The 25,627-nt window shown below is 38.8% G+C and overlaps 1 protein-coding gene across 3 annotated transcripts in view; it reads right to left on the reverse strand.

The window, feature by feature from the left end:
- The window catches only part of LOC127434727 (uncharacterized), a 50,948-nt gene extending 25,570 nt beyond the window's left edge, over positions 1-25,378 (reverse strand). For 2 of the 3 annotated variants that reach the window (XM_051687668.1, XM_051687667.1), the window contains exons 1-6: positions 25,241-25,378; positions 23,552-23,961; positions 21,640-22,761; positions 18,196-18,366; positions 9,438-9,743; positions 7,976-8,061 (exon numbers count right to left, since the gene is read on the reverse strand). In XM_051687668.1, coding sequence (XP_051543628.1) covers positions 7,976-8,061; positions 9,438-9,743; positions 18,196-18,366; positions 21,640-22,761; positions 23,552-23,703 — 1,837 coding nt within the window. In that variant the 5' untranslated portion in view covers positions 23,704-23,961; positions 25,241-25,378. The remainder of the gene's footprint in view (positions 1-7,975; positions 8,062-9,437; positions 9,744-18,195; positions 18,367-21,639; positions 22,762-23,551; positions 23,962-25,240) is intronic. The other variant, XM_051687669.1, reaches the window with a different exon arrangement.
- Between the last annotated feature and the right edge of the window lie 249 nt (positions 25,379-25,627).

Consider the following 25,627-nt stretch of genomic DNA (forward strand, 5'->3'; position numbering starts at 1 on the left):
CAAGGAGGTTACCCCATGTGACTCTACTCTCCCTAGCAACTGGGCCAATTTGGTTGCTTAGGAGACCTGGCTGGAGTCACTCAGCATGCCCTGGATTCGAACTCGCGACTCCAGGGGTGGTAGTCAGCGTCAATACTCGCTGAGCTGCCCAGGCCCCGGTCCATGTCTTATTCTTAAATGTAAATGCAAACCAGTATTGTAAATAGGATGCACTGGAATGCTGAAAAATGCAATGGCCAAATCTACTACTGAATAGTACGTACTATCACCAGGTACCTGTGTTAAGATTCGGTGGGGATCTGGGACTACCGGGGCTCATGCATAAACTGCATCATTTACTGCTTTCAGATCTTGGACAAACCTCCAAGCTGTTGGTTGCCCTTCCTGTGAAGCCTTCTTAACTGGAAAGATAGGCATGCGACAAGGGGAGTCTGGGCACTGCACAATCACTCGTTTCTCTACCAGTGACTCAAAAACAGGCATTATGCCCTCATAGCTTCAGGTTTCAGAGGATATTAAGCTTTTCAGGGCCTGTACTCAGATTGTGGAGAGACTATTAATGGAGCTGCCTTGTTTATTAGACCAACATCATATTTGTGCTGGGCCCACAACTCTGGTGGAAATTTTTTTTAGTCTTGGATCTGTCGCTTGCATTGGAGGGGTCAAACTAATATAATTACTGTTTTGGTGCGTCATCAGATGCATGGCATGCATCCCAACGAATGTGCAGGCAAAGGGCTTACTGTAGGCTTTTAATGAGGGTGAGTATTGTACTCCATTTCCCTCTAACACCCAGTCACATGTATGGTTGCAGCTAGTCACCCAATCACCCACTTCTTTCCATGAACTACAATTTGGTTTCACTAGGGACACAAGTGGGTTATATGAGGTTTGCATAAACTTATCTACTTCCCCTGTTCTGAGTACAGACAATGCACAGAATCCATCAATTCCCCAATATAGGTTGGCTCCAACTAATAAAGTGCTCTCATATCCCTGCCTGAACCAATCTCTCAAAATCCAGGTCTGGGCCTGACGTGTACTTGACATAGGATGTACAATGCAGGTCTGCCGGCTGCATGAAGTCTGTTTCCCTCTCGGTGACCAATTTATGAGCCAATTGAATTAGAGTGCAGGAAATCGACCTGGGGCCATCTAATCTGAGGTCCCATAAATACCAATACTTGGGTGGGTCAGGAGAGAACAACACTCCCTGAGTGTTCGGAACCTGCTCAATTTTGAGTCCTTGATCTAAGCAGACTACTACTATGCCAAACTCACACATTAAATCTCTAGCCATTAAATTCACCGGGCAGCATGATGAGACCAGAAATGAGCATTTCCTGCCTTGTTTTACTTTTTCACTATCTATCACAGACAGTAGAGTTGTAATTTCTCTGTCATCAATTTACCACCTGCCCCTTTAATATTTATACTCCATCCACAAAATTTTAGGCTCTCTGGCCATTCGTTTGCTTTTAACACTGAATGAGTAGCTCCTGAGTCCACTAAAAAAACAATTTCTTTTCCTGCCACTATTAATTTTATTACAGGCAACACTTCTGCAGGAAATATTTCTTGCCTAATAATCAGATCTTCTGTCTGGTTTATGATATGTTTATTTACTGGTGTATCCACGTGTGTGTGTGTGTGTGTGTATGTGTGGTTTCTGCTCACCCTCATCCAGTTCTCCTCCTGCCTCCGCCGCTAGTCAATATTCGACTCTGCCACAGCCGCTCCCTGGTCCGCCCCCTGGGTTTGTTACCATCACCACCCCCACACTGAAAACATCCATCTTGCTGGGGATTTCGGCCTCCTCGACCGCTGCCCCTCACTGACCCTCTAGCTGCTTGTTGTTCATAGACTTGCAGCTGAGCCATCTGTATTCTCTCACTTATTTTCTTTTTCTTCTTAGTGGTCTTTTCCTCTGTTTGCAGGATCTGGCTCAAGATGGTGCCGAGTATGGCTGCTGCGTTGTGAGCTCCGACACAACATAGTAGTGTTTTGTTTGTTTTGTTCACAATTCTTATGTTTTTTGTCTTGGATGTTGTCTGCCTTATTGTCTACAACAGACAAACACTTTTGGACATTGGTTCAGCAATTTCACACCGTAAACCGGACTTCAAATTTCTCAGTGCCGACCCACTGTTTACAAATACGCAAGTGGAGCCCTTTGTCTGGGCAGCACAGCCGCGGAAACACAGGAGGAAAAGGGGAAACAGAGCCGGCGTTCTCATCAGAGTAAGACGCCGTGCAAATTGACCCCCGCTACCCACTATTCTACTGGCAAATGTTCAGTCTCTGGATAACAAGCTCTGCAAGCTGAAAGCGCAGATCTCCTTCCAACGAGATACAAGGGACTGCTGCATTATCTGCCTTATGGAAACTTGGATGCCTGCGGAGATTCCAGACTCAGCCATTGAACCTGCGGGGTTCTCTGTGCACCGAGCGGACAGAGCCAAAGACCTCTCAGGTAAAAGCAGAGGAGGTGGTGTATGTTTTATGATCAACAAATCCTGGTGTGATCAGAGGAATGTACATTCTGTCAAGTCTTTCTGCTCTCCTGATCTGGAATTTCTTACGCTTCTGTGTCGACCATTCTGGCTACCGAGGGAATTCACAGCGGTCATTATCACAGTTGTGTACATTCCCCCACAAGCCGACACAGACCGGGCACTCAAGGAACTGTATGGGAGTATAAGTGAGCAGGAAACCGCGCACCCTGAGGCCGCGTTCATTGTGAACGGGGACTTTAATAAAGCCAGTTTAAAATCAGTCGCACCAAAATACCACCAGCACATTAGTTTCAACACACGAGGGGACCGGGTTTTGGACCATTGCTACTCTCCCTTCCGGGATGGCTACAAATCCCTCCCCCGCCCACCATTTGGCAAATCGGACCACTCTTCCATTCTGCTTCTGCCCGCTTACAGGCAGAAATTGAAACAGGAAGCACCCACCCTCAGAATGATCCAGTGCTGGTTGGACCAATCAGATTCCATGCTACAAGACTGTTTTGATCACACGGACTGGGAGATGTTCCGGTCCGCCTCTGATGACGACATCGAGCTTTACGCTGATAGCGTAATGTGTTTCATCAAAAAGTGTGTGGAGGACGTGGTTCCGACCAGAACAATACGGATCTATCCGAATCAGAAACCATGGATAAATAACGATGTTCGCGTGGCACTTAATGTGCGGACCTCCGCTTTTAATTCTGGGAACGCGGAGGAGAATAAACAAGCCAGTTATGCCCTCCGAAATCTATCAGAACCGCAAAACGCCAGTACAGGAGCAAGACTGAAGGACAGTTTAACACCACCAACTCTAGAAGCATGTGGCAGGGAATTAACATCATCACGGACTTTAAAGGGAATAAAAACTCCGCCATGAACACCGCTGCCTCTCTCCCGGATGAGCTAAATACTTTTTATGCTCGTTTTGAGGGAAATAACACCGCCCTCGTGGAAAGAGTTCTCGCGGCTGAAACTACAGAGGTTAGTTCACTCTCCGTCTCAGTAGCGTAACCCGATCCTTCCGACGGGTGAATATCCGTAAAGCCGCGGGCCCAGACGGCATTCCGGGCCGCGTCATCAGAGCGTGTGCGAACCAGCTGGCTGGTGTTTTTACGGACATTTTCAACCTTTCCCTCTCTTTGTCTGTAGTCCCCACATGCTTTAAAACATCCACCATTGTGCCTGTTCCAAAGCAATCAAAAATCACTTGCTTAAATGACTGGTGTCCTGTTGCTCTGACCCCCATCATCAGCAAATGCTTTGAGAGACTAATCAGAGATTACATCTGCTCTGTGCTGCCTCTCTCTCTTGACCCATTGCAGTTTGCTTACCGCAACAACCGCTCCACTGATGATGCCATTGCATCTACAACACACACTGCTCTCTCCCACCTGGAAAAAAAAGAACACTTATGTGAGAATGCTGTTTGTAGACTACAGCTCAGCATTCAACACCATAGTGCCCTCCAAGCTAGATGAGAAACTCCAGGCTCTGGGCTTAAACAGCTCGCTGTGCAGCTGGATCCTGGACTTCCTGTCAAGCAGACGCCAGGTGGTTAGAATAGGCAGCAACATCTCCTCATCACTGACCCTCAACACTGGAGCCCCGCAGGGCTGTGTTCTCAGCCCACTACTGTATTCCTTGTACACATGACTGTGTGGCAACACATAGCTCCCATGCCATCATTAAGTTTGCTGATGACACGACGGTGGTAGGTCTGATCACTGACAATGATGAAACAGCCTACAGAGAGGAAGTGCACACTCTGACACACTGGTGTCAGAAGCACAACCTCTCCCTCAACGTCAGTAAGATGAAGGAGCTTGTGGTGGACTTCAGAAGAAAAGACAGAGAACACAGTCCCATCACCATCAATGGAGCACCAGTGGAGAGAGTCAGCAGCTTCAAGTTCCTGGGTGTCCACATCACTGAGGAACTCACATGGTCCATCCACACTGAAGTCATTGTGAAGAAGGCTCATCAGCGCCTCTTCTTCCTGAGACGGCTGAGGAAGTTTGGAATGAACCGCCACATCCTCACACGGTTCTACACCTGCACTGTAGAGAGCATCCTGACTGGCTGCATCTTGCCTGGTACGGCAATAGCACCGCCCACAACCACAAAGCACTGCAAAGGGTGGTGCGAACTGCCAGACACATCATCGGAGGTGAGCTTCCCTCCCTCCAGGAAATATATACAAGGCGGTGTGTGAAAAAAGCTCGGAGGATCATCAGAGACTCCAGTCACCCGAGCCATGGGCTGTTCTCACTGCTACCATCAGGTAGGCGGTATCGCAGCATCAGGACCCGCACCAGCCGACTCCATGACAGCTTCTTCCCCCAAGCAATCAGACTTCTGAACTCTTGATCTCCCTCGATCAAAATACATCAGCACTGCACTTTATTACCCTTACTCTTATCTCACACCGGACTGTCATAAATTATATTATTATTATAATATATTCTCTCTTAACAAACTGACTATCAACCGACAGCCTGAATGTCAATACAGTACAATACTGTACATTGTATACTATATATAGTTTTTTATATATTTTTATTTTTATTGAATAATGTGTATCTATATAGTGCGTATTGTATACTGTACAGTGTATGTTATTATTTGTATATTGTTGAGTGTAATTATGTGTATATCAGATGTTTAAATTGTGCTGTGTTAATTTGATGTTATTGTAAATTGGTACTGTCTCATCACTGTCAAGACTGCTATGTTGATCGGAACTGCACCCAAGAATTTCACACACCATTGCACTTGTGTATATGGCTGTGTGACAATAAAGTGATTTGATTTGATTTTAACTACCTTTTCAGCATGCCTGGCATGGGCTAGTATGTCAACTAGACGCCCATTGTCCACGTGGATGTCCACATGGTGTTTAATGTCTGGCAAAAGCCCATCCACCAGGCATATTTTAGCTGCTGTTCATAGGGGCTATCACTGCCATCTGTGGGAGGGGTTAGGCCGCTGTGCACATGAAACACATCTGAGAGGCGCAAATGGTAATCAGATACAGCTTCTCCTGGGTTTTGTTTACAGTCTTTAACCTTTCCCCAGTCCATTCTTTTCTCATAATGAGCCCCCAAATGAGTGATTAAATGTCCAACAGCCACCTGATAGTCGGAGCCATTCCTGTCGATCCAGGGTTTATCGTCCTCGGGCCAGGCTTCATCCCCCATGCCTTGAACGTGGCCCCAGCTTAAGCATAATTTGGTGATTAAGAGTCTTTTAATCTCACCAGTCGTGGGTCGATGTTGGCGGATCGGTTCTCAGAATTGGACCCTGAACTCCTTGCCCCCAATCTCACTAGGGCGTGGTATGCCAGCCATTACCTCTCTGAGGTCAGTGTTAGTCCAGGGCCGGTAGACCAGGATAGTGGAGGGGGGGGTCTTCCTCTCCCCCTCGTGGATTCGCCACCTCGACCACTGGCATCTGGGCACATTCGGGCCATGTGAGTTGGTAGGTTGCAGGCTTAATCGAGGACTGGCATTGGTCTCTTCCTGGGGCTCTGCTGTCCAGGGGATTCTATCACCCTCTAGTTCTGCTTGACACCGGCGACATCAGCAGCTGTGGGAGCTCTTGGTACAATGGGAACGGGCCACTGCAACTTCCCTCTTCAGACATGGCCTGAGCTAGTGCATAGGGCGGCGGCCGTAGCAAGTCCCCCGGTGGAGTGCAGTTGAGGTCCCGGTGAACTTTCCCTGTTGCCAATTTAACACATTTTTAATTTCCCCCTATTCCCCACATTTCTTTTTTTGATTATCTCTCAACAATTCTTCTGCTTTCCATTCTCCAAATGCTTTCCAAATCTACTTTCTTTTTCTTTTCATTTTTAGAATCTACATCCTCTAAACGTTTCTTAATCTTTTCTATTTGGTTCAGGCTAAAACTACCATTTTCTGGAAACCCATTTTCTTCCCATAATTTCAACTATGCACATGTCCAATCTCCATGCTTATCACACATCATTTTAGCACATCCTCCGTACTCATTCCTTTTATCTTTACTATTGTTTTTACCGATCCTTACCAGCTATTTCAGCTTTAATTTAAACAACCAGTAATCACATACCCAACACAACCTGTTATATAATTATTATTTCAATCTATGTGGTCCCAGACCACAACTTGAGTATTACTGTCCCAGAAACTCAGTTGGCTTTTACCTTATACTGTCCCAGACAGTCACTCGACCAATGTGTCTCGGACTATCATTGGTAGCTCATCATCTCACGCAAGTTTTTCTTTTCCCTATTGCTGGACTGTGTCCCCACTCATGTCAGAATTCCTTTGTCTCCACTTGATGCCATATCAGGAACCCCAGGACCTACACATTACAGGCGTCCATCCCTACAAACCTCTTTGACTACATCGGGGTGTGGCATGGACTCAGGGACCCAGTCCCTGGCTGCACAGCTTTACCTGTCGTATAGATCAGGGCGAACCTGGGTTAGGCATCCCGGACGATCCCCCAAGTTGTCATGGAAATTCTCCACCTGGAGTGAGCGGTGTTCCAAACACACAGGACACAGTGCAGTCTTTTCTCAGCTTTATTTGTTCTCACGGCCAGCGAAGAAGCTTAAGTGTCTTCCAACCCCCTTACACTTGTGTCAGGCTTATATTGGATGTGCTTATGTAAGCTGGAATGTAAAGTTCCTTATTCTTTGAATAAACAAGTTATTAGAATAGGTCATTTCACAATACCACCCCTCCTCTGAGATTTGACCACAGCAGAATTTTTGTAAAACAGTACCTGTAAGTAAAACAGGTATTATCTTTTTTACTTAAACACAGGATGTGTGATTTGAAAAACATGATGGACATCAGCACAATATATAGCTGTTCTTATACTGCAGTTTCTAGCTCAAAGTTAATAATACATAAATCATAACATTTTAATACACCTATTAAAATTTCTTTCACATTTCAGGAATAGTTGCATTCGAATTCCTTTGTTATTGTTTACATGCTTGAAATGGTCTATATAGATGGTAGTGTACACGTAAAACATGTCAAAATCAAATTTTAGCAGAAGTGCTCATTAAAAATTATAGCTATTCTCTACCGGGAAAACAAAACAAAAATAGTGATGACTCATCTTGCACTACTCAGATTTTTGTCCAATCATATGCTCCCTAGAATGAGAATGTCCCTCCCCCAATACAAAGTGCCTCTAACTAGCAAGTAGCAAATCATGATTCCAGGCTGTGACGTAATCTAAAGCCTATTGGCCATTTAAAAAAAATGGTCCCATAAACTTCCCGTTTCAATAGTAAATACATCACATGAGAAAGAAACTATGCCTGTCAAGAGACCATAGGGTCTTTAATTGTACGGCTCTGGTGTCAGTGGCTCATGAATTCAAGCGTACACTGGAACAATGTACAAAGCAATTCTATGGCAGAGACAAACAGTGACATGAACAAATTAATGTATTAATACTTGTGAGCTCCAGCAGTGGTTTTGATGGCTTGTCTTCACTGGCCCCCATTTCAATCTCCTCAGCTCCCAGATACAGGTCTGTACTCCTATGAAATAAAGGACAGCTATTATGCATGTTGTACAATGTTCATTATGACCAGCAGTCATGCAAAGTCTAGTTGGAAAATTATTACATAAAAGTATGTGTACATATCATTTCCAGATTATAATGACTCATGATGTAGGGCAAGTCCTTCAGTTTCTTTTTAAATCAGTTGTTCACATATATGGAAGTCCCATGTTGACTATTATGAAATGGATATTTCTGGTTCTGGAAGCTGATTGGTCAATACATCGTTGCAGCTGTACTCTAAGCTGTAACTACACTATATAGTAACAGCTATGACTCAAAACACCTGATCATCTCTAACTAACTACTGACCAAGACAGCACATGTACATTATGTAAAAGTCTATTTGATGTGTGGGTTTTCATCTGGATGTCTAATGGATATTCAGCAGATGTCTTTAAGACATTTATGATTCAGAATGTATGTAAATCCGCTCTTTTTAAGATGTTTATCAGATGTCAATTAGAATGTGATGCTTTCCAGGTGAAACGCTCTTAAACAGACATCTTGGATATATAGCCTATATGTGCTATCTGGGTTGTTTATCCCTGCCCAGCATTCACAGAGGCCAACTATTTACCTTGGCTTACATGTCAGGGACTATATTTTCAAGCAGAAGGATGGCATTTTAAAATAGGATGACTTTACTTAAAATAACATTGCAATAGATGTTATTCACTCTAGCGCCATCTTTGATTTTTAATGGGAATGACAACAAGGCAGTGAGGGATAGACTTACAGTCTCTTCAGTGGCACAAATGGTATGAAGCTGTATAAAGCTACAAGATCACATCTGGTTTTCCACAACTCATGTTGTCTGGAGTTCTTTGTATACTGAATGTTCTTGGACAGATATTTTATCAATGTTTTGTCCGCGGAACGATCCAAAAACACTTTAAACTGCAGTACAGCCCATTGAAGAGATGGTAAGTCTATCCCTCACAGCCTCATTTTCATTCCCATTAAAAATCAAAGATGGCACTAGCGTGAATAAGGTCTATGAAAGTCTGTCTCCTTAACATTTTATGCAGTCAAAAGAATTTCATTTATATATAAAATTAATTTACATGTTCTACATTGTGAATACAGTCACAACTGAAGGAGTTGCGTGCCTAACAAAGGCCTTTAGCTGTGACTATATTACCAAATTAGCACAGCCTCTCGTACCTTATTGATTAAATCTGTCACTGTCTGCATTTACACCACTTGCCTTGTTAATCTGCCCAATTAACAATAGCTTCTAGAGCATCTTGTGTCCACATCTGTTATTTTCTATGGTTGGCAATAGTCCACTTCCATGCCTTCCAAACCAACAATATTACTGGAACAACTGAATGAAAGAGTGACACATACTCATCATTCACCTTCGGATCTTCTTCCACACTCCTGTCTCTCTCCCTTATAGGTACCAGCTCCACCTCTACTTTATGACTGCTGAAAAGGACCTCTCCTTTTTGGGTCTCAGAGCTTTCGGTGTCTTCCATTCCTTCATTTTCCTGGGCAACACTAGTTTTCTCTTCCTGCTTTTCCTTATTCTCTTCTGTTTGTTGAGCTTCAGTTTCTGCAGCATCTTCTACGACTTCCTCCAGTGATATCATCTCAGTCAGCACAATAACATTAGCTTTGACCTCTACAGTGTCTTCAGCAGCAACTGAATCACTGTGAATGGGAGAGGGTTGCTGTGGTTATGGGGCAATCTCCAAGAATAGGGTTATGTTTTAGAATTTTTTTTAATTAATCAAATGTTCAATTTTAAACACATCAAATGCCTGTAACTACAAATTATAGTTCTCATTGAATTCCTCAAGATCAATCATGAAAGAAAAATTATCAATAAATATTTTGATCTCTCAAGCTCTACAGCCCATGCCATTCTGGCATTTTTTATTTATTGTTTTATTTACCATTATTCAATTGAAAAAGAAAAAGAAAAACATAATAAAATATGATATACTGTGTATATATATGCACATGGTTGGGGAGTAACGGAATTACGTATTTAAAATACAAAATACAAGTAACTGTATTCCACTACAGCTACAATTAAAATCATTGGTAATTAGAATACAGTTACTTTCAAAATGTATTTTGATTACTGAAGAGATTACTTTGCATTTTATTGTCATTTGTTTCATTTAATATTTAGTCCTTTCAGATGGAAAACATTTACACATATAAGTGATGCGATTAAAGTGCATTTGAACAGCGGTGAAACACTTTCTTATGATGTGTTACATTCATACGAGCAGACAGAGAAGTAAGTCTGGAGTAAGTTTGGGGCAGAAGAAATAGAAATAAACCTTGTGTAAATTGTCAGCTTTATGCTAAGCTAAAATGATATTTCTAGCCATTTTACATGCACGTTACCAGTCACGATCATGTTGGATCATAATTTCTTTTTTTCTAGTAAGACCTTTGATATTATGGCAAAAATTTTATTCTTGATAATAATTTTTGTATTGTTTTCCTGTAAAAATATTTAAAAATCCTTAAAACAAGATCAATTTGATTTATCTTGTTTTAGAAACAACACTGCATAAGATATTTAGGTTTTTTCAGAGAATGTATTTTTCCTGTACTGGCAGTTTTAACTTTAAAAAGTTAAAAATAGTGAAAAAAAAATCTACCAGTGCTGAAGAAGTAATCCAAAGTATTTAGAATATGTTACTGACCTTGAGTAATCTAATGGAATATGTTACAAATAACATTTTACAGCATGCATTCTGTAATCTGTAGTGGAATACAATTCAAAAGTAACCCTCCAAACCCTGTATATATACACTGTGAATATATATATATATATATATATATATATATATATATATATATATATATATATATATATATACACACACACACACACACACACACACACACACATACACACACAGGCAGCCAAAAGTTTGGAATAATGTACAGATTCTGCTGTTTCGGAAGGAAATTGGTACTTTAATTCACCAAAGTGGCATTCAACTGATCACAAAGTATAGTCAGGACATTACTGATGTAAAAAACAGCACCATCACTATTTGAAAAGTCATTTTTGATCAAATCTAAACGGGCCCCATTTCCAGCAGCCATCACTCCAACACCTTATCCTTGAGTAATCATGCTAAATTGCTAATTTGGTACTAGAAAATCACTTGTCATTATATCAAACACCGCTGAAAGATATTTGGTTCATTAAATGAAGCGTAACATTGTCTTTGTGTTTGTTTTTGAGTTGCCACAGTATGCAATAGACTGGCATGTCTTAAGGTCAATATTAGGTCAAAAATAGCAAAAAAGAAACAGCTTTCTCTAGAAACTCGTCAGTCAATCATTGTTTTGAGGAAAGAAGGCTATACTATGCTTGAAATTGCCAAAAAAACTAATTATTTAATATAAAGGTGTACACTACAGTCTTCAAAGACAAAGGACAAATGGCTCTAACAAGGACAGAAAGAGATGTGGAAGGCCAGATGTACAACTAAACAAGAGGATAAGTACATCAGAGTCTCTAGTTTGAGAAATATACGCCTCACATGTCCTCAGCTGACAGCTTCATTGAATTCTACCCGCTCAACACCAGTTTCATGTACAACAGTAAAGAGAAGACTCAGGGGTGCAGGCCTTATGGGAAGAATTGCAAAGAAAAAGCCACTTTTGAAACAGAAAAACAAAAAGAAAAGGTTAGAGTGGGCAAAGAAACACAGACATTGGACAACAGATAATTGGAAAAGAGTGTTATGGATCTTAACCCCATTGAGCTTTTGTGGGATCAGCTAGACTGTAAGGTGTGTGAGAAGTGCCCGAAAATACAGCCACATCTATGGCAAGTGCTACAGGAAGCGTGGGGTGAAATGTCACCTGAGTATCTGGACAAACTGAGAGCTAGAATGCCAAGGATCTGCAAAGCTGTCATTGCTGCACGTGAAGGATTTTTTTTGATGAGATCTCTTTGAAATAGATAAAGAAGTTCTGAAATGTATTTTTTTCAAATTGTAATAGTAATTTTTCACGTTATTAATGTCCTGACAATATTGTATATGACTGACACATTGTGACCAGTTGAATGCCACTAAAATTACCAATTTCTTTCCATAAGAGCAAAATCTTTTAAAAATTATTCCAAACTTTTGGCCGCCAGTGTGTGTGTGTGTGTGTATATATATATATATATATATATATATATATGTACACAGTTGAAGTCAGAAGTTTACATATGTACATCTTAGCCAAATAAGTTTTTCACAATTCCTGACATTTAATCATAGAAAGCATTCCCCGTCTTAGGTCAGTTAGGATGACTACTTTATTTTAAGAATGTGAAATGTCAGAATAATAGTAGAGAATTATTTATTTCAGCTTTTATTTCTTTCATCACATTCCCAGTGGGTCAGAAGTTTACATACACTTAATTGGTATTTGGTAGCATTGCCTTTAAATTGTTTAACTTGGGTCAAACGTTTTGGGTAGCCTTCCACAAGCTTCTCACAATAAGTTGCTGGAATTTTAGCCCATTCCTCCAGACAGAATTGGAGTAACTGTGTCAGGTTTGTAGGCCTCCTTGCTCGCACACGCTTCTTCTGCTCTGACTGACGTCGGGGCTTTGTGATCCAATACCATGACTTTGTTGTCCTTAAGCCATTTTGCCACAACTTTGGAGGTATGCTTGGGGTCATTGTCCATTTGGAAGACCCAATTGCGACGAGCTTTAACTTTCTGACTGATGTTTTGAGATGTTGCTTCAATATATTCACATCATTTTCCTTCCTCATGATGCCATCTATTTTGTGAAGTGCATCAGTCCCTCCTGCAGCAAAGCACCCCCACAACATGATGCTGCCACTCCCATACTTCACAGTTGGGATGGTGTTCTTTGTCTTGCAAGCCTCACCCTTTTCCTCCAAACATAACAATGATCATTATGGCCAAACAGTTACATTTTTGTTTCATCAGACCAGTGGACATTTCTCCAAAAAGTAAGATCTTTGTCCCCATGTGCACTTTCAAACGGTAGTCTGTTTTTGTTTTTTTGGCGGTTTTGGAGCAGTGGCTTCTTGCTGAGCAGCCTTTCAGTTTGTGTCGATATAGGACTCGTTTTACTGTGGATATAGATACTTGTCTACCTGTTTGCTCAAGAGATGTGTGAGACTAGTGAATTAAATGGTTCTGATGCTGCTAGTCGACACTGGAATCACTAGTCGGTTAATATTTTTTCCCATTAAACTGTTCAACATTTTTATACATTTACGTCTGGCTTTATAGTTTATAGAGGCTGCACTTACTGTCATATTAATGATACTCATTTTAAATATAATTAATAATGAAAATATTATTGAAAAAAAAGAGGATATCTGGAGCAGATACAAAGTTGAATTTCACTACAGGCTGCACGTGCTTCTTACCTCTCTCACTCGCAGTGCGCAGGAAAATGTCCTCTTGCTAGACAAGCAAACTCAGTTAAGAAGCTATGAAATCACTTCGGTGGTGGTGTGGGAAGCAGATGGCTTGAAAGTCGGATGTTTTCACATTTGAGTCTTCTTTAAATCTATACGTGCTTATAAGTTAATTCCCCACCGATCAGGCTTTCTCAAGCGCAGAATAGCCGCCTCAGGTGAGTCTTCACCGGACCATGTTGATGTGTTAATTTTGCTCATCAAAACATTTATGCTTTTGAGTAAGTAGCCTAGAAAATGACTGTTTCTGCTGATTAAGAAGGCTATTTTTAACGAGGTGCCGACTGCTCTTTTCTTCTGTGTGCACGTCATGTTTAGAATACAGTAACTGTTATTGGTTAACGTTCTTTACAAAATAGCTGTCATATTAAATCAATGGCCAATGCATGACTGCACGTTGTGAAATACAAACAACTTTTCAGTGCATTTTTTCTCTCTTGTAGATTTGGCTTAGCCTACCTGTTAATTATTTTCAACAATGTCCTGACTGTTTTAATATGTTAAGTAAATTTTACTTGGTGAATTCCATTTAGAACAGACTATTTGGGTTGCGCTATTGGTTCTGCACTATTCATTTAATTGTTTTCAATAAATAAACCTGTTTTTGCTAAAGGTGAATGTGCTATATTTAATGTATAATGATGATAACGCAGGCGAGCACGTCGCAGATAAATGCCCCTTTAGCGGAATTTAGTGTCTGATTTGGGATAGATTAAGTATTTGAAATGGGTCACATAAACTTTTTTTTTTTTTTTTACTGTTTTCTGAAGGTTGGTTTCATTTTAGAATAGTTGATTCCAAAAGTTTCATTTAAATTAAAATTAGTCATTCCACACATCCCTAGTTTCCTCCAGCATCTTCACAAGGTCCTTTGCTGTTGTTCTGGGATTGATTTGGACTTTTCGCACCAAACTACGTTCATCTCTAGGAGATAGAATGTGTCTCCTTCCTGAGCGGAATGATGGCTGCGTGGTCCCATGGTTTTTAAACTATTGTTTGTACAGATGAATGTGGTACCTTCAGGCGTTTGGAAATTGCTCCAGACTTGTAGAGGTCCACAATATTTTTTATTTTTTTTTCTGAGGTCTTGGCTGATTTCTTTTGATTTTCCTATGATGTCAAGCAAAGAGGCACTGAGTTTGAAGGTAGGCCTTAAAATACATCCACAGGTACACCTCCAATTGACTCCAATTAGCCTATCAGAAGCTAATTGGCTAATTGCCGAAAGGCATGACATTATTTTCTGGAATTTTCCTAGCTGCTTTAAGGTACAATTAACTTACTGTATGTAAACTTCTGACCCACTGGAATTGTGATATAGTCAATTAAAAGTGAAACAATCTGTCTGTAAACAACTGCTGGAAAAATTACTCATGTCATGCACAAAGTTGATGTCCTAAACGACTTGCCAAAACTATAGTTTGCTAATATTAAATATGTGGAGTTGTTAAAAAATTAGTTTTAATGACTTCAACCTAAGTGTATGTAAACTTCTGACTTCAACTCTGTGTGTGTGTGTGTGTGTATATATATATATATATATATATATATATATATATATATACTTACTGTATGCATTTCATTAATGTTTGTAAATTGAGAAGTGAATCACAAATTAGGTTTTATTTTTAATTGTATTCAGGCATGTCCCAAATTTTGATAACAGGGTTAAAAAATTAAATGTGAAATAAAACAAGAATAAAGAAAAAACCTCAAGGCCGGCATCTAAATAGAAGAAATATTCAGTCTACATGTAGGCCAAAGGTAACCATATTCTCCCTCAATCATATACAATCAGATTGAAAGGAATGCTGTTCGGGCAGCAACTGTCTTGAGGAATTATTAAAAAAAAAAAAACACCATGTAAACACAGTAAGAATACATTAGAATATTAATGGCATTACTCACAGGAAGCAGACAATCTGGCCATTGTAACTAACGTTGACACAGTATTGTTACACTAAACCTCGTCTTTTGCCTCCCCTTTTGCCAATTTATCATTATGATATTATTACAAGTGTGGTTGTGCTGTTAGTGTGTTGACATGGCAAAGTGACAGCTGCACCTCTCTAAGTACTTACATGAACTTGAGCTGGTAAACTGAGTGTTTTGCTCCACCTAGTGGTAGGGGTGCTCGATTTCGAGTTTTTTGGAGTCGACCACGATTCCGGACTCCAGCAGCTAGAGTCAATGGAATCGACTCTTTGACTCCATTTATTTTCAATCAGGATAGTTTCAAAATTCAGGGCCATCACCAGGGATGGCCATTAGTGGGCAGTGCTTTCCCATGTGACATATTTTCACCCACAAAACTGTTTGTCAGGCATGAGCGGAAAATCAGTGGAATTGTAAAAATCATAGTTTAATTTTCACTCGTATATAGCTCACTCAATCCACTGCTTATTGCGTCCGATTGCCGCTCTGTGACAAAGCTGAAGTTTTTCTGTAACTGCTAGTCAGTTTCTCCTACCCAAATCCAAACGCTAATGTGAGTGGGGCAGGAGAAGCTTGTTTTAGTCTAGATGGCTTCCATGCCGATGGAAAAACAAATCACACATATTTTCTTGCTCGATTCACTTCAATAACTATTAATAGGCATATTATGGAGATGTAATAAAATAAAAACAATCAATTTGGACCGTTGTTTTTAAATAGAACATTCAGTATGGTACGTGAAATCGCTTTTTTATGGAACGTATGGTGAAAATTTTAAAACGGCAGCATTTTAAACTCTACAGTCTCGACCACAACAGATTAAATAGCAGTGTGTTTAATTAAGATATATTGGTGTGGTTATTGCTTTGATAAAATCTCACTAGCTTACCAGTAATTTATTAGCGTTTCCTATTCCATAAGTTCTGGCGATGGCCCTGTGAAGATTGCAGTCTTTAATCGCACAGTCAATTTAGTTTTTATTTTCTCTTAAGAGTTTTTAAAATGTGTGATATGAAGACATAAACTCCTGCTATTATAACAGTGCAATTTTAGCACTGTTCATATTTAAGACATTACATAACTTTACCTTAAAATGACTGGTAACAACGTCATTCCCTAGTTGCTGCTCATATCCAATTTTAAGAGGGAAAATAACAAGAAACAGGCTGGGTCGGAAATCATTTCATTGTCACAGAAATCAGACAAATTGGGAGAATCCACTTCTCCAACCACCGTCGCTTGCATTGATGTAATACTACACAAACTTACGAAAGTTTTAACATCATTCACACCCATACACCTGATTCAAATTACCTGGTTGTCATCAAGCTCTGCAGAAGACTGATAACAACCCATTCATTTGAATCAGGTGTGTTGGAAGAGGGAATCATATAAAACATGCAGGGCAGGGGGTACTCGAGGACCAGGGTTGAAGACCACTGATCTAGATCACCGGATCTAACACTACAAATAACAGGAGTGGAAGACCATGGGTGGGGGAACAACCTTTACCCTCTCACTGGACATACTGTATAATAAAATGTTTTATTGAATGCAATTGGTTGCCTTGTATATTCTGTACTATTGACCAAACTCCTTTCTTGGCTTAAATTGAGCAGTTGCTGGTGTGGCTGCATCGAGTACTATAAATATAAGTATAGTCAATGTAGTAAATTGTAATGTGGGCTAATTAATAAAAGAACGTGTTTAACAAGTCCCATTTACTTAAACAGTCTAACGTTAAATGTAAAGTAAAACAATAGTCTTCAGTAGGCTACAGTACGGTAGCTAACATAGCCATTTCTAGCTCTGCTTCACAATACTGCTGCCTAGTGTTATACGGTAATATAATATAAATAAATGTAAATAATAATAATAAAGTAGCAGACATATAAATGATACACCAGTAACCAATGGACATTATATGTTAATATACAGAAAATTGCTGTAAATCTAGTTGGTGCTGCTATCTGTCCCACCGAAAACCATTCAAACTGGTTGACAGCGCGGATTTGTTTGGAAATATTGAGAGCTACATGAACCACGTGATCACGTGTCGGCGAGATCAAAGAGTGTCGCAACTCTCTTTTTCAATGGCTCAGGGTCAGAGTAATATGGCTGTTAACTGATTGGCTTGAGTAGACAGTGGGTGGAGTCCACCTATTTGTGGATTTGTGTGAACATCTTTCAACTAGAAATGTTTCAGAATCCACAAATGTATGCTGCGATCCACAAATGCACAGGAAGCGATCCACAAATAAATGCACACAATTCACAAATGAATGCTGGGCAGTATTGTGTTTGTGAGTTAAATTTATTTGTAAATCTTTTTTTTATTTTTTATCTGCAAACCTCATTTTATTTATTTGTGAATTCACTTTATTTATTTGTGAATTCACTTTATTTTTGTGAAAAGTCTAACATATATTTGTGGATCTCATTCAATTTATTTGTGAACCAACTTTTTATTTGTAAATCTCTTTCCATTTTTATATTAATATGAAACAAAAATAACCCCATAGTGTCCCACCAACCAATAGGTGTTTGTAGAGGATGTGATTGGTTCTTAAGAACACCAGTTCATTATTTTGAGCCAATCACAATGTCCTGTTCATAAAGTTACTGAGTCGAACAAAAGAATCAATTCCTGTATCAGAGTCGACTCTGACTCTTTCTGGAGTCGACTCCCCATCACTACCTAGTGGTAAGAATGATGGACAGCAGGAAGTACTAACCTCCTTGACTTAGTGGGTCTGGTTTTCTCAATGGGACTTGAGGGCACAGAGGAACATGTGGAGTCAAGGCCATTTTGATTGGGTTCTGTAGCCTCCTGCACCTGGTCTGTAACCTTTTCATTCCTGTCTGTCACAAAATCTTTGACTTCAGATATGTCCTTTTTAACAGTGCTAGTAAAAAAAAAAAAGAAAAAAAAAAAAAGAGTCTTATCCACACCTTCACATATACAATGAAGACGATGACAACCAATTCCAGATCGGTAGGAAAATATCATCCCAAAATGAAAACATTTGGCCCACACAGCCTGCAGAATTTTTTGTTAATAATATTTTGCAACTAAAACAAGTAATAAAACTTTTGTTTTTCTGAAGACATTCAAAGATAATGAATATGGGATGGGAATTGTAAGGAATTTAATGATTCTGTTTCCGATTCCTGATGTATATGTTTTTTGATTTACTAAAAAAGAGTACTCACAAGAGTCATTTGTTCAGGAATCGAACTACACTGGTCACACGTTTATTCAGTAGCATTGATTCAGCAGAGGGTTTGCGCTACTGCTGAATTACACTGCAGGATAGAGGCAGCCAGATATATCAGTTTTACTGATTCATTTGTGCTGATTGTTTTTTGTTTTTTTATTCCTCCATGTTCCTCTGTCACTGCTGCCAGAGGATTCTACAGTTAGAGCGACTTGACTACAGAGCAGCCTCTAGAGGTGAAATAAAAACAGTCATGGGCACCTCATGGGGTTTGCTGTTAAATCTTTCATCAATATTCATTCATTCATTCATAACAATATTCATCCATATATTTTGCCCCCACTTCAATGCATATTGTTATATTGATAAGATAATCAAGTGTTCTAAATTGAAGCGAGGACATGCAAAGAAAAATGCAATTACCAGGAAATGTGCCCCATCATCAGCTCTTACCATCGTGTCTTTGACTTCATATCTTGTGAATTATAATAAACCTTACTTATTTATCCTCATTAAACCTCATCTGGTGAATATATATATATATATATATATATATATATTATATATATATATAGAATATATAAACACAACACTACATCTGGTGAATATACAGGCTATAAAAAGAGTAATTTAACAAATAAATACTTCAGAGCATTGTAATGGAGCCAAGTCTCTGCAGGGTTCATACAGATGCTTCAAATTTAAATTCAAGGACTTTTCAAGCACATTTTTATTAGTTTTAAAGGACTATGCTCGAGATGTCATTATTATTTTTGTTAATTTTAAATAAAATTTTAACCATTCATTTAATTTATTTTTATAAAACACCACTTATTACAAGTACAACAATGAGCATCTTTAACTACATATTCTCATAGTAACAATTCTTGGTTCATTCATGACGAAACTGATTTGCAATTGTAGTGTGCTCCCTTAAAACACACTTCGCTTTCCAACAAAAGTGAATAAGTGGGTCGGTAAACAGTAGTCCATATGACATGTGCTGTGTTTCATGTTTTCTAAAGTCACACAACAGATTTATGTGAGGAACTGACCCAAACTGCAAATGGGTCATTGTCAAGAAATGTTGACTTTACAACTTTTTTTAAATTTTCCATTTAGTTCAGTTTTTACCTATAAACGCTGAGGGTAAACATTTTGTAACATGTTGACATTAATTTTTATTCATAAAGGACAACTTGACTGTTGTTCTTTCTTTTATTATTTAATTTGTTTCACGAACAAAGCAAGTTAACACTTATGAGGGTTAAATGGGTTACAACACCAAATTTTTTGTGTGAAAATATTAGATAAAATGTGAATTAATCACTTTTTAAACATGCTGGGAAAAATCACTATATGCATATTTAAGCAGCCTCTGAAATTTGACCTTAATTATAATTATTTTCCACAACTTTTTTTGTATACATTTTTTTGTTAAACATACAAAAAAGGTTTTAACATTGATAATACCAATGCCATGAAATCAAACACTTTTTTAAAATTATTTAAATTATTAATAATAATTTTGTTTTGCTTTTTTGCACACTTGTTCGGCCTTACACTAATGCAAGCCATTTCATATCATTAAAGGTTAGGTTATAAAATTATAAAAAAAAAAGTTTATTTTTTTTATTTTTTGCTATTTGAAAGCATTTTTATGACTAAAAAGTCAAGGGACATGACTTTGTCAACATATTTTGATACTGACACAAATGTTGTCAGAAATAACCAATTTTGTGAGACACAAAGCTTTCTTTACAGCAGGAGGCACTAGATGGCTCACAAAACTGAATCCGCCATTGATCTGCATTCAAATCATTCAAAACGTTTTACATCTCATCTAATTTTTTCACTCTGGAGTGTAAATTGTAATTAAAACTGATAGTTGCAAGGATTCATACTTGTTAAATCTGCAACAGCAGTATCTATAAAATATATATTTTTTTAATCCTCCAGTAACATTTGATTGTGATTGGCCGATTCTGAATAGCGCTGCCAAAGTAACAGGTGCCACGTGACAGCGCCCTCTATGTGCTGCCTACTTCAGCAGCGGTCTAGCGGTCTGTCATCGTGTTTTTCCGAAAATAAATAAATACATTTCATTTATTAAGTGATTTAAGCAATGTATTTTAAGATTTTCTATAATTCAATAACTTTTTAAGCACCTCTTGGTAAAAATGGCTATATTCAAGGGTTTTCTAGGACTTCAATTTGAAAAAGCCAGTTTCAAGTACTTTAAGCACCTTGTAAGAACCCTGTCTCTGTCATTTCAAAATAAGAGTCCCTGGTGTATTTTGGGCTTGTTTATAGTAAAAAGTCCAGCGCTGTGCACCAAATCTATTTTTTTTTTTTTTTTTTTTGGGTTATTATTGGGATTTTAATTGAATTAAACTACATCTTGGGTTTTATTGATTTTGGACTCTTGTAGCCTCTATGTCTGAGCTTGTCATAGCAATGAAAGGCCAATCATTTTTTTATCTTTGCATAAATCAATAAATAAAAAATAAAAAAAAACTATTGGCCAATTAATCGATCTGCCTTTTCCCACCACCTTAGTTAATGGTATTGGCAAAATCCACTATCGGTCGACCTCTACAGCAGGAAACACTGTCAGAGCATTTAAAGATTGGGAACCATTAACAGAACTGAAAGTCATGAAAATCAAACGATTTCGGCCTGGTATGTTTACAAATTTGCAATCTGTTCTGAACAAGAACCATTTCTCGGTTCCCAAACCTACTAATAATTAAGTCTGAAAGAGTTATCATGACCCCAATATGAAATGGAGGGGTTTTGTATCACCCTCAATGGGTTTATTTTGTGATAATGACCAGCAGACTGTGCATTATCCAGCCATGTAATAAGAAGTGATTGACCAATCAGAATCAAGTATTGCAGAAAGCCATTATTAATGTCAATAATTTCTCTGTTAACTATGATTCCATTTTTTTTAATTACCTGTGAATATGTGTAGAGGTTTCAGATGACAGTTGTTCCTCAATCTCAACATCTAAGAGCTTCTCACTAGGTTTCTGGATTGTATCTTCTTTTTGAGGCACCCCTTTCACAACGGTGACATCAGCAATAAATTCTTTCTCACTTTTTAGATTGCTAGAGTCCTTCACTACACCATTCTCAAAGCCAGAAGAGAATCCATTTGTAATATCTACCACTAGGGAGGATGAATGTTCCTGAGATTCAGAGACTTCAGAGTTTTCTTGCTTCAATTCACACATCTCAGAATGGGAATACCCTAAAAGTTTCTCTTCCACTTCAGTTACTGCCTCCTTAGTGAGCTCTTCTTCTGCGGTCACGTCAGTAACACTTTTCTCAAAAACATCCAACTCATTTGCCTGACCTAAAATGCATGAGTCAGGTTCTGTGCTGTTGTTCTCTACTGCTAAAATATCTCCTGTGTCATTAAGAACTGGGCCAGCCTCATCATGTTTTACATCAATGGTGTCTTTCAGTTCCTCAGTTCGGATCATTTCCTTTTCATCTGAGATCTCCACAAGTGTTTCTGGTTCAGAGGAGTTCTTCTCGGAATCTACCAGAACAACAGGTGCCTCCTTAACAGCTGTTTCCTCAACAGCTACCTCCTCAACAGGTGCAACTGTGGAGTCTGGACTTGTTGCAGTAACACCTGCATCATCTGTCGGCACTGCTGTGATGTCTACTTTTTCAAGCGACTCATGCTGACCCCTGAGGTCTTCTTTCGCTGGTGAGGCAACAGGCTTCACAGGTGCTTCAGTTGTGTCTTGAGGAACCTCTGAGACTTTGGCAGTAATGTTTTCAATCTCTTGTATGACTGCATTCTTTGTTTCTGTCGTTTCTATAGCTGAGCTGCCAGCCTCTATTGATGCCTCTGTCGTTTCTATAGTTAGGATGGCCATCTCTTCTGGTGCCAATATCGTTTTAGGCGGGACATTGTGATTAACTTCAGCAGCAACAGAGGCTTCTGTTTGTAACATTGATATTGTTGTCGAGTAAGAACTCTGTGCTTTAAGAGTTTGAACTTTTAGAGTTGGCTGCTTGGTTACAACCACTACATCCAGCCCTGGTTTTGTTTCTTCTTCATGCCTGTTGAGACATTTGAAATACATTTATGTTAAAGGGATAGTTCACCCAAAAATGAAATTTCTCTCATCACTTACTCACCCTCATGCCACCCCAGATATATGACTTTCTTTCTTCTGCAGATCATAAACGAAGATTTTAAGAAGAAGATCTCAGCTTTTTAGGTCGATACAATGCAAGTAAATGGTGGCCGGATCTTTTGAAGCTCCAGAAAGCATATAAAGGCAGCATAAAGATTTAGTTAATAGTTAAAGATTTATAGTAAAAAGGACTTAAATATGCATATGTTTCTCACTCACACCTATCATCTCACTTCTGAAGGTGTGGATTTAACCACTGGAGTCTTAAGGGTTACTTTTATGCTGCTTTTATGTGATTTTTGGAGCTTCAAAGATCTGGTCACCATTCACTTGCATCGTAAGGACCTACAGAACTGACATATTCTTCTAAAAATCTTCATTTGCGTTCAGCAGAAGAGGGAAAGTTGTACACATCTGGGATGGCATGAGGGTGAGTAAATGATGAGAGAATTTATTTATTTTTTTGGTGAACTATCCCTTTAAAGGCAGCTGTTAAATGGAACAGAGTATATGGAAAACAGAATTTTCCTAGTTTGATATCCTATGTACTGTAATGTACTGTATGGTCATGAACATTTTTTTAACGTCTGCAATAAACCTTGACTAATATTTAAAAGTGAACTTCAGGGAAACAATAATAGTTTACAAGTGTATAACAACATGGAAGATTGTTACAGTAAAAATGAACCAAATAAATAAGATAAATAAGTTACCTTTCCTCCTCTTCTGAGGTTGGACTGATGCCGACTTCTGTTCCGGCCTTGGTTGATGTCTTTGATTCAGAGTTGTGTAGTAAACCCTTAGTCTCATCCTCTGTGTGGTCACATGGGCTTTTTCGTCCACAACAGTCCCAGCTGTTCCCCATGTTGCCACAGGATAGAGTACCTCCCAGGAAATCCACTTTTCTGTGTTTAAGTTCAAAATTAAGTATGTCCAGTTCCCTAGAGCAAGCTGTTTCCACTTCCAGAAAGCTAGTAGTATATGAATATTATTTCCTCAATTAAGATCCTGTGTGTCCCGTACCAATACATTTGAGTAGTGTCTTTAAAAAAAGATTATTTGTAAGAGTCAGCTGCAGGAGCTGACAGTAAACTGCACTGAATAACTGGTCATCTGTTCACACCTGTTGATTAAAAAACAAAGACAAAACTCCTCATGGATATTACATGTAACATTTCTTCATGAGAAAATAGAGCTCAGCAAAAATAATTCAACATTCAGGGGAGAATTAGGTTGGTTGACTTCTTTAAAAAGTACCATGGTAACCATAGTTTCCAGAAAACAACTATTGTTACTACAGTTATTGCTATTATGTCAAACTGTGGTAACTTGGTTTAGCCACCATTACGCTGTTTTTCAATTGTATTTATATGCGTGGTGCCTCGCTCGTGCAGGAGCAACGCGTTTTTTAGACGCCCTGTCAAACGTCAACCTTTAAAACGCGTCTCGAGACACCTGCGTTCTGTTGCGCAGCGTCCAGCTTTTTTTTTTTTTTTTTTTTTTTTTGCGCAAGAACTTGTCCTAAGTCATATTGATTTATTGAGATTTTACAATATTAACAAGAACTGTAGTGACAACGGCACAAACTATGGTTACGCAATGGTAAAGTTTTGTATTTGAATTTAATTTCATTCTTTTAATTTTTTTTTTCATATATTAAAATAACCCAACTAAAAGCAAATAAAAGAGATTACGTTATTATGCAAAAAATAAGACAATCAATATCAGAATATATTAATAATTCCGTTACGTTATGACTGATATTGTGCATCGTGCCAACCAGACCTGCTGCACGAGTCACATTTGCCTGAATAACAACACAAAATATAAAAATGCACTATATATTTAGATATTTCTAGATGAATAAGATTAGCCTGCTTTTTAAACCCTTTAGTACCATTTTCAACATTTCAATGACCAGTTAAACCGGTGATTCAAGTTGCTACTGAGATTCAAACGATGCATGCAGTTTCAAGGAGACGTTCGTGCTATACGTTTAGTTTCATTTTAACGTGCCATGTTTAATACATAATTATCTTTTTATCAGGTTTAGTGGATTAGTCCAGAATTACGCACATGGTGACTGAGGGTGTTTTACGGCGCATGGCACAAGCGTGCACAGCACAGAATGATGACATTTTTTACTGCAGATTCTGTTAAAACACTCTTGCCTGTGTGAAGTAAATTCAACGTACCGTTCTCTTACCAAAACACAGAGTAAAATGTAAATTCTTCAAAGCCGAATGTATTAGACTTCCACGCTCGAAGGTATTTAAAAAGAGACCAAGAACAACCGTAAACATCACCTCATGAATCTGACAGACAAATCAATACTCTATGTTATCAATAAAGTTTATGCATGAGGTATTAAGGTTAAAATGCTTAAATGGCATTATCCCTACCTAAATGTGGATAATTTCCCCTTTGCTTGTCAAGACTGACCACCATTTTCGCCCTCAGGAAGCTTGGCATGTTTTCATGACAGGATATAGTTTCACTTTCCATCTATGAATATCTCGCATAACAATGTTAACTAAACGGTTACTTGGACTGATAATATCGTTTTAACACTGAAATGAACCAAAAGGAAGAGACAATCAAGAAAGGGAACATCCGTATTTTATTCTTTTACTCATTCCAAAACACTTTAAGAGGGGTGTGTATGGCCTCATATTAAAGGAATGTAGTGAAATCTGATTCTAAAGGTCTTCACATCTCTTGCACACGCAGTACACGACTACCTTGGAGTTACATAAACACAGCCTGACTAAATTAAGTCAGGAGATGAT

Source organism: Myxocyprinus asiaticus, chromosome 44 (assembly GCF_019703515.2).
Source record: "Myxocyprinus asiaticus isolate MX2 ecotype Aquarium Trade chromosome 44, UBuf_Myxa_2, whole genome shotgun sequence".
In the NCBI taxonomy this organism is placed as follows: Eukaryota; Metazoa; Chordata; class Actinopteri; order Cypriniformes; family Catostomidae; genus Myxocyprinus; species Myxocyprinus asiaticus.